The following is a 14,493-nucleotide window of genomic DNA, read 5'->3' as shown; positions in this document are numbered from 1 at the left end:
CGGGCCCCAGCTCGGTGGTGGTATCTGCGGAGGTGTATGCTTCCTCCACTAAAGCACCCCCCTCCTCCTCCTCCTCCGCAACCTCTGTCTCGCAATCAAGATGTGTTAGCAGCAGCATGTCGCCAGCAGTCGGTGTCGCGCGGTGTGGCAGCACAGCGGTGGGCAAGCGTCAGCAGGCCGTGCTGAAACTACTCAGCTTAGGAGATAAGAGGCACACGGCCCACGAACTGCTGCAGGGTCTGACACAGCAGACCGACCGCTGGCTTGCGCCGCTGAGCCTCCAACCGGGCATGGTCGTGTGTGACAACGGCCGTAACCTGGTGGCGGCTCTGCAGCTCGGCAGCCTCACGCACGTGCCATGCCTGGCCCACGTCTTTAATTTGGTGGTTCAGCGCTTTCTGAAAAGCTACCCACGCTTGTCAGACCTGCTCGTAAAGGCGCGTCGGCTCTGCGCACATTTCCGCAAGTCCCACACGGACGCTGCCACCCTGCGCACCCTGCAACATCGCTTTAAGCTGCCAGCGCACCGACTGCTGTGCGACGTGCCCACACGGTGGAACTCTACGCTCCACATGTTGGCCAGGCTCTATGAACAGCGTAGAGCTATAGTCGAATTCCAACTCCAACATGGGCGGCGCAGTGGGAGTCAGCCTCCTCAATTCTTTTCAGAAGAGTGGGCCTGGTTGGCAGACATCTGCCATGTCCTTGGTAATTTTGAGGAGTCTACCCAGGTGGTGAGCGGCGATGCTGCAATCATTAGCGTCACCATTCCTCTGCTATGCATCTTGAGAAATTCCCTGCAAAGCATAAAGGCAGCTGCTTTGCGCTCGGAAATGGGGGCGGTGGAAGACAGTATGTCGCTGGATAGTCAGAGCACCCTCCTGTCTATTTCTCAGCGCGTAGAGGAGGAGGAGGAGGAGCATGAGGAGGATGAGGAGGAGGGGGAAGAGACAGCTTGGCCCGCTGCTGACGGTACCCATGCTGCTTGCCTGTCATCCTTTCAGCGTGTATGGCCTGAGGAGGAGGAAGAGGAGGAGGAGGAGGATCCTGAAAGTGATCTTCCTAGTGAAGACAGCCATGTGTTGCGTACAGGTACCCTGGCACACATGGCTGACTTCATGTTAGGATGCCTTTCTCGTGACCCTCGCGTTGCACGCATTCTGGCCACAACGGATTACTGGGTGTACGCACTGCTCGACCCACGCTATAAGGAGAACCTGCCCACTCTCATTCCCAAAGAGGAAAGGGGTTCGAGAGTGTTGCTATACCACAGGACCCTTGCGGACAAGCTGATGGTAAAATTCCCAGCCGACAGCGCTAGTGGCAGAAGGCGCAGTACCGAGGGCAAGGTAGCAGGGGAGGTGCGGAGATCAAGCAGCTTGTACATCCCAGGCAGTGCAACAGTCTTTAAGGGCCTGGTCAGCTTTATGGCTCACCACCAAGACTGTGTCATCGCTCCCCAGTCAAGGCTGAGTCGGCGGGAGCACTGTAAAAGGATGGTGAGGGAGTACGTAGCCGATCGCACGACCGTCCTCCGTGACGCCTCTGCCACCTACAACTACTGGGTGTCGAAGCTGGACACGTGGCCTGAACTAGCGCTGTATGCCCTGGAGGTGCTTGCTTGTCCTGCGGCTAGCGTCTTGTCGGAGAGGGTGTTTAGTGCGGCTGGGGGAATCATCACAGATAAGCGTACCCGCCTGTCAACCGACAGTGCCGACAGGCTAACACTCATCAAGATGAACAAAGCCTGGATTTCCCCAGACTTCTGTTCTCCACCTGCGGACAGCAGCGATACGTAAGCAATACGTAGGCTGCACCCGCGGATGGAAGCTACGTTCTCTCTCACCATCCAAAACGGGGATATTTCTGCTTCATCAATCTGTGTCTAATATTCCTCCTCCTCCTCCTGCTCCTCCTCCTGAAACCTCACGTAATCACGCTGAACGGGCAATTTTTCTTAGGGCCACAAGGCTCACTCATCTAATTTTTCGAAACAATTTTTATATGTTTCAATGCTCTTAAAAGCGTTGAAACTTTAACTTGAACCAATTTTTCGTTAAACTGGGCTGCCTCCAGGCCTAGTTACCACTTAAGCCACATTAACCAAAGCGATTAATGGGTTTCACCTGCCATCTTGGTTGGGCATGGCCAATGTTTACTGAGGTACATTAGTACTGTTGGTACACCAATTTTTTTTGGCCCTCACCTACAGTGTAATCATAGCAATTTGTATGTTCTTCGCCTGCACTCATGGTACAGAAGTGTGTGTGGGGTTGGCCTACACTTTAGCTACATAAATGTAACTTGGGCCTTGGCTATACTAAGGCTACTGAAATGGAACTAAGACTGCGCTCCCACTATACTGCTGCTTCAGAATTGTTACTGGGGCCTGTCTTGAGTGCTACTATTGCTGACATGGAACGAAGACTGCGCTCCCGCTATACTGCTGCTTCGGAATTGTTACTGGGGCCTGTCTTGAGTGCTACTATTGCTGACATGGAACGAAGACTGCGCTCCTCCTATAATGCTGCTAGTGATATGTTAGTGGGGCCTGTCCTAATGCTACGGCTGAAATGTTACGAATTCTGGGCTCTGCCTATACCGCTGCTAATGGTATGTCTCTGGGGTGTGGAAACAGAGGCTTCCCAAAGACATGATGGCGGCGAGCCCATTTCCCACCAACGCGGTTACTGTTAAGGTGCATATAACCACGGACACGTGGAGAGGACACGTAGTGCCTCAAAAACATCCCCCTCCTCCTCCAACAGGGAAAACATTCTTGGCAAATGCCTTTGCATTGGTTCGTCTGGTGGCAGTCCAAGAATTTCACCTTTACCGACACAACAAGAGAGCCCCCCCACCATCCCCCCGCCACGGCCCACTTAATCCTGGCCACATTCCGAAAAGCAACAAAATAAAACCGCGCTACTAGGTCCGCAGTCACCACCACATTACCACCAACGCGGTTACTGATAAGGTGCATATAACCACGGACACGTGGAGAGGACACGTAGTGCCTCAAAAACATCCCCCTCCTCCTCCAACAGGGAAAACATTCTTGGCAAATGCCTTTGCATTGGTTCGTCTGGTGGCAGTCCAAGAATTTCACCTTTACCGACACTACAAGAGAGCCCCCCCACCATCCCCCCGCCACGGCCCACTTAATCCTGGCCACATTCCGAAAACCAACAAAATAAAACCGCGCTACTAGGTCCGCAGTCACCACCACATTACCACCAACGCGGTTACTGATAAGGTGCATATAACCACGGACACGTGGAGAGGACACGTAGTGCCTCAAAAACATCCCCCGCCACGGCCAACTTAATCCTGGCCACATTCCGAAAACCAACAAAATACAACCGCGCTACTAGGTCCGCAGTCACCACCACATTACCACCAACGCGGTTACTGTTAAGGTACATATTACCAGTCTGACTGGGGCATGCAGACACCTTGACAGAATGAATAGTGTGTGGCACATAGGTTCCCCATTGCTATGCCCACGTGTGCAGCTCCTGATGGCGGTGGCACAGGATTATATTTCTCATTGCTTCTGTACAGCATTGTGGGCTTTCGCCCCGCCCCTTTTAAAGAGGGTCGCTGCCTAGCCGTGCCAACCCTCTGCAGTGTGTGCCTGCGGTTCCTCCTCATGGCAGACGCACTTCTAAATAGACATGAGGGTGGTGTGGCATTAGGGCAGCTGAAGGCTGCGCAGGGACACTTTGGTGTGCGCTGTGGGGGGGAGGGGGGGCGGTTGGTCAGCATGTAACCCAGGAGAAGTGGCAGCGGAGTGTCATGCAGGCAGTGATTGTGCTTTGTTGTAGCTAGTGTGGTGCTTAGCAAAGGTATGCCATGCTAATGAGGGCTTTTCAGAAGTAAAAGTTTTTGGGAGGGGGGGGGGTCCCACTCTTGCCACTATTGTGGCTTAATAGTGGGACCTGTGAACTTGAGATGCAGCCCAACACGTAGCCCCTCGCCTGCCCTATCCGTTGCTGTGTCGTTCCCATCACTTTGTTGAATTGCCCAGATTTTCACACATGAAAACCTTAGCGAGCATCGGCGAAATACAAAAATGCTCTGGTCGCCCATTGACTTCAATGGGGTTCGTTATTCGAAACGAACCCTCGAACATCGCGGGAAGTTCGTTTCGAATAACGAACACCCGAGCATTTTGGTGTTCGCTCATCTCTAGTAAAAACCTAAAAAAATGTAAGAATTTTGGTATCGTTGTAACTGTACCGATCTGCAGAAAAAATTTAGTGTGTACTTTATGCTGCATGATTAACGCTGTAAAAAAAAAAAAAAATCTCTGGCAGAATTGATGCGTTTTCTCTCCCTGTTATCATAAAAAAAATTATAAAAGTTTTACAATATAGTCTATGTACCCAAAAGTGGCACCATAAAAACTACAGTTCGCCACGCAAAGAACAAGCCCTTATACGGCCGCGTCGACGGAAAAATAAAAAAGTTATGGCTTTTGAAAAATGGAGATGGAAAAATACCAAAAATCGCTCGGTCCTCAACGCCAAAATAGGCCATGTCATTAAGGGGTTAAACTTGCATTGCACAAAAAACGCAAAAACACAAACTTGCGTTTTTTGTGCGATGCGAATTTAACATTAGAAAGTCCCATTGACATCTGGAAAAAAAAACACAGTGAGTTTGCAGCGAAAAAAAAAAACTCTAGTGGGTAAAAGCCCTTAGGCTGGCTGCACACGATTGGGTCGCATTCCGGAGGTGGAATCCCACACCGGATCCTACCCTGTACCAGGCCGGTGACCCCGCGTACATGCCTTTCTTTACTCTTTCTTTACTCTTTCAATGACTACGTTTATATTCCCTGAATTGCTCTTATAAAAGTAGCACCATTCTGATTAGTCACATATCCAATAGAGCATGCTGACTTTTTTTGTAGACCTCCTTGCTACCATTGCAACAAAGGCATACATACCATATTCTGTGGCATATCACTCCACATTTGCTATAACTAAGCCTCTAGACTGTGCAAACTCATGGGCTGTCAAAGTTGGCATCCCAGATGGTCTCACACATGTTCTATTATCAATAAATCTGGTGACCAGGTAGGCCATGGAAGTGTGGCAATTTTGTAAGGTATTCCTGTGATACCCTTGTGTGTGCAGCCGAGCATTATCCTGCTGGAAAAAGCCTCTTGGAAACTCAGCCATGAGAGGCAACAAATGTGGCTGCAGGATGTCCTGAACATATCGCTAAGCTGTCATTGTCCCTCGTATCACTACAAGGGGTGACCGATTTCCATATGCAATGGCCAGCCAGACCACCAGACCAGCAGTGGGGGAAGTATACCACTCCACAGCAAAGCCAGGATTGAGGCGCTCACCCCTAGATCTCGAAACATGAGCATGGCCATTGTCAGTGCCCAAATTAAACCTGGATTTGTCACTGAAACAACCCACTTATACTCCATAGCAGTACAGTTTTGTCATTCAAGATACCACTGCAAACGAAGGTGACGGTGGGTGTCAAAGGAAGTACGTGTAATTGGGGGCTGTGAGACCAAATGCTCGTCAGCTAAGTGCCTGGAAATGGTTCCAATGGTGGAGGAAGAAACAATTGGAGCTGCTTGTGCTTGTCAGACAATCAGACAATGGTGGTCTGTCGAGGACTGTGTCACTTTGTGTGCATGCCCTTATGCATCCACTGGTCCCAACACCTCCTAACAGTCTGGTTATAGCAGCCCAGGTGGGGGGCAATTCATTGATATAATCATCCATCTTCTTGCATCCAAATAATATGCCCCCTCTCAAACTCTGTTAACTGGGCAAAATCTCTTTGATTAAATTGTAGAGGCGTCCAGTGATCAACAAGTTCTACGCAAACAGAGAAAAAAGACCAGTTTATAGGCAAAGGGTGGAACCAATTTCAGGGCCTCAGGTGGCAAGACTTTTCATCTAATCACACCTTAACTCCAGAATTTGCAGTTGTTATTAGACCACACCGGTACCGATCTGATGACCTTATTGCCAGGTGCCGAATTGGTAGATATAGAAGCCTGTGATGAGAAGATTTTGCTAGCAATTATCTATCAATAGCATGAAATCACTCCATGTTATTTCAAGAAACTTCTCCAGTGAGAACTCAATGAATTCTGTTTAATTAAGAACACTGCCAACTCTTATACACCAAGGAAGAAGGCGTTATCATACAAAGCTTACTTGTTACATAGGTTACTGTTACATAGATAACGGTTACAAAGTTTACTGATCATAAGGCTTATTGACATCTACCAAATAGTCTCAAAGCTCTTAACGCTCGTCAGGTCAAAGAAATACCTGCAGTCAGGGTATTGTTATCTCATTATACACTATTTCTGCTAATTTTGCGTTTCTTCTAAGTTAACACAGCTCAACCTTATTTAACTTTTCTGTTGACTCCTTATTGTCAGGACAGTGTCTGGGATATGGGGGTCCCTGAGATATCCCCAACCCCTGTCCCTGCCTACTTGCCCCCCTGGGCTAACCCCCAGGGCGACAACTTGGCGGCGGTCCCTACCCTCACTAGGGAAGCGGGACACGGGAAGACAAACAGACACTGAAGACAAACAAACGGTAGAGTGGTCAGGCAATCCGGGTCGGCAACAGGAGGGTACGCAGTACAGAGGGGTCAGGCAAAACGAAGTCAAGGTCCAAAAGCAGAGGTAAGGAAAGCCGGGGTCACAAAGAGCAGTCAAAAATAATGCGGGTGCAGCTGGAGAACCAAACTAACACTGGCAAGGGCTGGAAGGAAAACACACACTTTTAAATGCTGTCAGAGCTCCCGCCCTAGCAGCGATTGGGGCGGGGAGTCTGACAGCAGCAGGGCAATCAAGGAGGTACTGGGGACATGCCCCCAGCCTTGCAGAACAGACCGTTACCAGGGAAGCCAGCTAGGTAGTCAAGTAACTAGAGAAGCACCTGCTGCCTCCCTAGCAACCCGGCGGTGACCAGTTTTACAGCGGCCCGGGGAGATAACTAGAACCAGGACTCCCCTGCGCCGCACTCCTGTAACCCAGGTGGCATGACTGGTGGTGCGGGCACGGCGGCCGCTAGAATTGCTGGTTCTGACAGTACCCCCCATTCTACGGGGGGACACCGCCCCCCATGGCCAGGAGTGGGCTTGAGCGGGAAAGCCCTGTGGAATGATCGGACTAGGCGTGGCGCATGAACATCCCTGGCAGGAACCCACGTCCTATCCTCAGGGCCAAATCCTCTCCAGTGGACCAGGTACTGCAGCACACCTCTAACCCGTCGGGCGTCAACAAGCCTTTCTACTTCATACTCCAATTCCCCCTGTACCAAAGAAGGAGGGGGCGGGTTCTGGGTGGGTAGAACTGGAGTCACGTACTTTTTAAGCAAGCTTTTATGAAAAACCTTGTGGACCTTCCAAGAGTCAGGAAGTGACAGCTTATATGACACCGGGTTGATAACCTGCGAAACAGTAAATGGGCCAATGAACCGAGGAGCAAGTTTCATGGAGGGAACCTTAAGTCTCAGATTCTTGGATGACAATAAAACTTGCTCCCCGACCACAAACGGTTCTGAGATAGTACATCGTTTCTTAGAGTATTTACGCAGTTTCTCTTGGGAACCCTGAAGGTTCTTACGAACCTGGGCCCAAACTGTGCACAGTTCCTCAGAGGATATGTCAGCGGCCGGATTGTTCGAGACAAAAGGAGTAGACAGCGAGAAACGGGGATGGAACCCATAGTTACAGAAAAATGGTGACAGTTGGGAAGACGAGTTAACATGGTTGTTAATAGCAAATTCGGCGAGAGGTAAGTAGTTGGCCTACTGAAACTGGTTATCAGAGACAAAAAGTCGCAGGTACTGGATAAGTTCTTGATTCATCCGTTCCGTTTGTCCATTACTCTCGGGATGGAAGGCGGAGGAAAAAGACAAATTAACATTTAGATTTTTACAGAAAGCTCGCCAGAAGCGAGCAACGAACTGTACCCCTCTATCTGACACAATATCCTCGGGGATCCCATGTAGCCGGACAATCTCCTTTATGAACATTTCAGACAGAAGTTTGGCGTTAGGCAACTTACAAAGTGGAACGAAATGTGACATTTTAGAGAAACGGTCAACTATGACCCAAATGACCGTATTCCCCAGCGAGGATGGCAGATCAGTAATAAAATCCATTGACAAATGGGACCATGGCCTGGACGGAATGGGCAAGGGAAGAAGAGGACCCTCAGTACGTCTCCTGAGATTCTTCCCACTTGCGCAAACCGGGCACGCGGACACAAATAACCGTACATCCCTGGCCATATGCGGCCACCAATAGAGTCTGGATACTAACTCTAGAGTACCCCTGAAAAATGGCGGGGGCGTTACACAATCCAAAAGGCATTACTAGGTATTCGAAATGACCGAGAGTTGTATTGAAGGCGGTTTTCACTCATCCATGTCCCGAATGAGAATGAGGTTGTACGCTCCCCTGAGGTCCAGTTTAGAAAACCATTGGGCCCCAGCGACCTGGTTGAGGAGGTCAGGAATGAGTGGAAGAGCATACTGGTTTCTGACTGTGACTTTATTTAGCTCTCTATAATCTATGCAGGGACAGAGACCCCCATCCTTTTTCTCGACGAAGAAAAACCCGGCACCCACCGGGGATTCTGAGGGCCGTATGTGCCCCTTGGCCAAGCTGTCCTGGATATAATCCCTCATGGATTCTCTCTCTGGAACCGTAACATTATAAATGCGGCCCTTGGGAAGTTTGGCCCCAGGAATCAAATCAATTTTACAGTCCCATTCTCTATGAGGGGGTAGGGCTTCAGATAATTGCTTGGAGAACACGTCCGAGAACTCGGAGAGGTAATCTGGTAGGGGAACCCCCTCGCAGGTGGAGATACCCACCTCCACTGGACATAGGTGGTTGGCATAGCGGGGACCCCACTTTACCAGTTCCAACGTGTCCCAATTTACTACCGGATTGTGCTCCCGAAGCCAGGGAAGACCTACGACGTCCACAGACAAATCTCGCATCACCAGAAATGTGCAGGTTTCAACATGTAGGGCTCCTATAGTAAACCTTACCTCAGGGGTAACCAGATTAACTACCCCTGCCTGCAATGGAGTGGAGTCTACTCCTGAAACAAAAATCGGAGTCTCTAAGCGTATCAAAACCCCGGACAGTTGAGCAACGAAATTAAAATTAACAAAATTTGCAGCAGCCCCAGAATCAATGAAGGCTTGCCCCATACGGTGGAAAGAATGGAATTCTAGGGTGCAGGGCAATAACATTTTGGACAACACAGGGAGTACCTTGGCTCCTAGACAGTCCTCCCGACAACTGCCCAGGAGCGGACATTTTTCCTGCCATGGCTTCTTGGCGAAGGTTGCAATGCGGTGACCCGGCTCCCTACAGTAGAAGCAGAGATTCTTCTTCAGGCGATATTCCCGTTGCTGCTTGGGGTTCATGGCTCCCAGCTCCATTGGCTCGGTGGTGGGAGGTGAAAGAGTCGGGTCTGTAGAAGAAGTGGGCGTGGGGAGTGGAGTGGTCCGTGCGGCGTGTCTGGCCCTCAAACGTCGGTCGGACCGAATAGCCAGCGACATGGCTTGCTCCAGGGTTCTTGGCTCCTGGTGGGCCACGAGTAGGTCCTTGAGACCTTCAGACAGACCGGCCAAAAATAAGTCTTTTAAGGCGGCATCATTCCACCCGGATTCCGTACAGTGTTGGCGGAATTGGGAACAGTAGTCCTCCGCCATCTTGCAACCCTGGCTCAGGGCCAGAAGCTTGGAGACTGCGTAGCCGGCCTGGTCGGGTTCGTCATAAATTTGGCCCAAGGCGGAAAAAAAAGCATCAAGGGATAGTTGGGTGGGAGAGCCAGCTGGTAACGAGAAGGCCCAATTTTGGGGCTCTCCCCTCAGGCGGGTAATTACAATTCCCACTTTCTGGTACTCAGTACCAGAGGAGTGGGGTGGGAGATCAAAGTAGAGCTTGCAGCTCTCTCTAAATGCAAAAAACTGATCCCTCTCTCCGGAGAAGCAATCCGGAAGCGTGGCTCGAGGTTCTGGCATCGCTTCTGGAGCGGAAGGGGGCTGCATGGGACCTGCAACCGCCACTTGTTCCTGTAGCTGCAAGCGGGCGGTTAGGTCCTGGGCAAGGTTCGTAAGGACCTGGACCTGGTTTGCTAAGGCCGCCACGGCCTCCATCGAGGGGTTCAAAGTTGCCGGGCGGATGCAAGGGTCTGACCTTCGTTCGGCCAGTGTTACTGTCAGGACAGTGTCCGGGATATGGGGGTCCCTGAGATATCCCGCAACCCCTGTCCCTGCCTACTTGCCCCCCTGGGCTAACCCCCAGGGCGACAACTGGGCGGCGGTCCCTACCCTCACTAGGGAAGCAGGACACGGGAAGACAAATAGACACTGAAGACAAACAAACGGTAGAGTGGTCAGGCAATCCGGGTCGGCAACAGGAGGGTACGCAGTACAGAGGGGTCAGGCAAAACGAAGTCAAGGTCCAAAAGCAGAGGTAAGGAAAGCTGGGGTCACAAAGAGCAGTCAAAAATAACGCGGGTGCAGCTGGAGAACCAAACTAACACTGGCAAGGGCTGGAAGAAAAACACACACTTTTAAATGCTGTCAGAGCTCCCGCCCTAGCAGCGATTGGGGCGGGGAGTCTGACAGCAGCAGGGCCATCAAGGAGGTGCTGGGGACACGCCCCCAGCCTTGCAGAACAGACCGTTACCAGGGAAGCCAGCTAGTCAAGTAACTAGAGAAGCACCTGCTGCCTCCCTAGCAACCCGGCGGTGACCAGTTTTACAGCGGCCCGGGGAGATTACTAGAACCAGGGCTCCCCTGCGCCGCACTCCTGTAACCCGGGTGGCATGACCGGTGGTGCGGGCACGGCGGCCGCTAGAATTGCTGGTTCGGACACTTATCTTAGAATCCTAGTTACTGACACTACAAAGCATAGGTTTTAGTCTTCTATTTAAGGACCAATAGTCCAATACAAGATAAGAAACATGCAGTTATTGCATTCTGAAACTTAAGAGTTTATATGCCATAACACAGTTTTGCAGCAAATAGACAACTCTATCTAGGTGCTTGATTTTTTCTTTTACAAAGAGTATAAATCTCTAAAATTCATGAACAGATACAGTGTTATTGCATATAACAACACCACCATATGAGGACTGAGAATTGTTTGGACCCCTTACTATGAATGAATCATCAGTATTAAGAAAGTCACCACAGTCTACAGCAACTGGATGATGCACCCATGACATGTTATTGCGGCATATTTATCAGACTGGGACATGTGGGAATAAAGAGGAGATTTAACAGTTATAGATTTATGGGGGTTTTTTTGCCATCCCAGGAACTGCTCCACAGACCTTTATGCCCATCAAAGTATTTTTTTTATTTTTGGCAAACACACCCTTCTGCTTGATCATATGGATAAGTAGCTGGTTATTGAGTTGAAAAGAAATATTGTGTTTTGCTCTCCTAGGCAGTCGCCTCTGTAGTGGCCAGGAAGACCCTACAGGATGTCCCACAGTCACTAGTTCTTAAAAACTCCTGTTTATGTACTCCTTAGGAGACATTTCTGGGGTTGTCTGTCAGAAATACCCGAATTTCTCCCTTTCCTCATAGATGACGTCCTAATCTGCCCAGCAACATCTGTCTTCTGATTGATTACTGTCCCTCCTTGATTAGTAGAGGGGATCCAAGCTCGGGAAAAGAGAGCAGTGCAAGTTGGGATATGGGGAAGAGTTACACAATTTTTCAGTCAGAGCAGTTTGAGCGGGAAGTCAATCAGAGGGAGATTGAGGAGAAGAGAGGTCACATTAAAGGGGTTGTCCCGCGCCGAAACGGGTTTTTTTTTCTTCAATAGCCCCCCCGTTCGGCGCGAGACAAACCCGATGCATGTGTTGAAAAAAAAAAACCGGATAGTACTTACCCGAATCCCCGCGCTCCGGTGACTTCTTACTTACCTTGCGAAGATGGCCGCCGGGATCTTCACCCTCGGTGGACCGCAGGTCTTCTGTGCGGTCCATTGCCGATTCCAGCCTCCTGATTGTCTGGAATCGGCACACGTGACGGGGCGGAGCTACGAGGAGCAGCTCTCCAGCACGAGCAGCCCCATTCAACACGGAGAAGACCGGACAGCGCAAGCGCGTCTAATCGGGCGATTAGACGCTGAAAATTAGACGGCACCATGGAGACGGGGACGCTAGCAACGGAACAGGTAAGTGAATAACTTCTGTATGGCTCATAATTAATGCACAATGTACATTACAAAGTGCATTAATATGGCCATACAGAAGTGTATACCCCAACTTTGTTTCGTGGGACAACCTCTTTAAGTCAGTGAGAGTCTGAGGAGAGGTGCAGTTAGAGTTTGAGGAGAAGGAGAGACGTAGTTGGAAGAAAGAAGCTCCCGAAGCATCTCAGTACCAGTGCAGTGTGGAGGAGAATAGCTTGGGATCCTACTACAGCCACAGTCTGTGTTACGAGACCCTTTTATGCAGGAAAACCAGAGAAAGCACAGCCTCGCCCTAGCCTCCATTACAGACACAGACCTCATGGTAATCTATTGAGCACCACCCACAGATAACTGGGACTGATGGGGATCCTGCTCACAAATAATCCTAAACTGAGAAAGAGAGTGCATTGAAGATAACTCTGTTAACTGTTCTTGGAAAGTACTAAATTCACCATATTATCCTGTGTAAAAGCAAGAAAACCTGTATTTGCTTTGCTTCGCACATTTGCTCTTAAAAGAGACTGTTAGTAAACTTGGTACCTTCAGTTTGCAATAGAAAGACTGTGGACTCCTGTCCATTATTTTCGTCTCATCTTTCAAGAGTTCACCACCTAAAGGTACTGGGGTCACCCTGTGACAAAACCCCAAATTAGTTGAGTTAAAGGAGATGTCCCGAGGCAGCAAGTGGGGTTATACACTTCTGTATGGCCATAATAATGCACTTTGTAATATACATTGTGCATTAATTATGAGCCATACAGAAGTTATAAAAAGTTTTATACTTACCTGCTCCGTTGCTAGCGTCCTCGTCTCCATGGTGCCGACTAATTTTCGGCCTCCGATGGCCAAATTAGCCGCGCTTGCGCAGTCCGGGTCTTCTGTAGTCTTCTATGGAGCCGCTCGTGCCAGAGAGCGGCTCTGTGTAGCTCCGCCCCGTCACGTGCCGATTCCAGACAATCAGGAGGCTGGAATCGGCAGTGGACCGCACAGAAGAGCTGCGGTCCACGAAGGCAGAGGATCCCGGCGGCCATCTTCAGCAGGTGAGTATGAAGACGCCGGACCGCCGGGATTCAGGTAAGCGCTGTGCGGGTGGGTTTTTTAACCCCTGCATCGGGGTTGTCTCGCGCCGAACGGGGGGGGGGGTTTAAAAAAAAAAAAACCCGTTTCGGCGCGGGACATCTCCTTTAAGTGCCAAATCCAGTTAAACAGCCCTCGCGCGCAACCCAGTGAGGCCCCTTCATGGTCGCAAAGGCTGCCATGACCACCATCTTCTTTTATGCCGGCGGTCTCTCCCATAGCTGGCTTGCCTCCGCTGGAACGCCGCACTCCTGTCAATTAACCTTTGTCCCAGCCACGGTGCTTACATATTAAGATTTTTTTTGGCAAAATAAAATTTCTCTTTAATTATGAGTCATAGCTTTTATTTTGTGGAAGGAAGTGTAGTTTATGATGTTATCACTGCAGTGGATATGGGTATATTGAACACTTCTCTATTTGCATCTCTCACTTCTACGCATCTCTGCTTACAATGCAGACCTCAGAAAGACGCCTGTTGTGTGGTGAGTATACTGGGATTTTTTTTTTTTAATTAAGGCAGCAAACTGAGATGTAGGAGAGATGAACCTGTGCATAATGAGTTCCCTATTGCAGAGCCATATTGCTTAATGTATTATAGTCCTGAATTGCTAATTATTTTGTACTAGTAGTGCAGTTTCATCAAGTATTTGGGGTGTATGAATGAAGTTTTAGTAACCCTTATTGTTGAAGAAGACTAAAATTTATTCTACAGGACAGTAAGGTTATGGAGTTTAGGGATGAGTCCAACCATCCCATCATCATACCTTTACAGGTTAGCATGTCTGATAGCACTATGGAAACCATAGCCAAATGTAGTAGGGCTTAGAGAGCAGACTAGGATAAAACAGTTGTATCGAACTGTCTGTATAGTTGGTGGCTATGCTAAACTAACTATTGTAGTGAGGTGTAATCTGGGTATGAAACACCTCTTTTAGTAGGGGTTTCCTTTTTGATGACCTGTGAATGTTCTTGAGTTCCTCATTTCCAACTCAGCTTGGATATTGAGTCCTGAGGGATGCTTGAGCAGCAGCCTAAGCAGTTACCTGGGCATATATGGGTGTCCTTAGATTTAGTGAGGAGTGGTCACTTGTTCTTGCAGAGCCTACTGGTGTGGAGGGTCAGGAATGGTCCTGGGCCCTTTCCCACATAGGGCAGCTTCACATGATCATGTACGCAAAT

At 49.6% G+C, this 14,493-nt stretch overlaps 1 protein-coding gene across 1 annotated transcript in view; it reads left to right on the top strand.

Moving 5' to 3' along the window:
* Window positions 1-14,038: 14,038 nt before the first annotated feature.
* LOC136610197 (adhesion G protein-coupled receptor E3-like) overlaps window positions 14,039-14,493 on the top strand; it is a 150,422-nt gene continuing 149,967 nt past the window's right edge. The window contains exon 1 of the mRNA XM_066589439.1: window positions 14,039-14,086. Coding sequence (XP_066445536.1) covers window positions 14,039-14,086 — 48 coding nt within the window. The remainder of the gene's footprint in view (window positions 14,087-14,493) is intronic.

This window comes from Eleutherodactylus coqui, chromosome 2, assembly GCF_035609145.1.
Source record: "Eleutherodactylus coqui strain aEleCoq1 chromosome 2, aEleCoq1.hap1, whole genome shotgun sequence".
NCBI classification, from domain to species: Eukaryota; Metazoa; Chordata; class Amphibia; order Anura; family Eleutherodactylidae; genus Eleutherodactylus; species Eleutherodactylus coqui.
The sequence above is the reverse complement of the archived record's forward strand: the minus strand, read 5'-3'. Positions and strand labels throughout refer to the sequence as shown.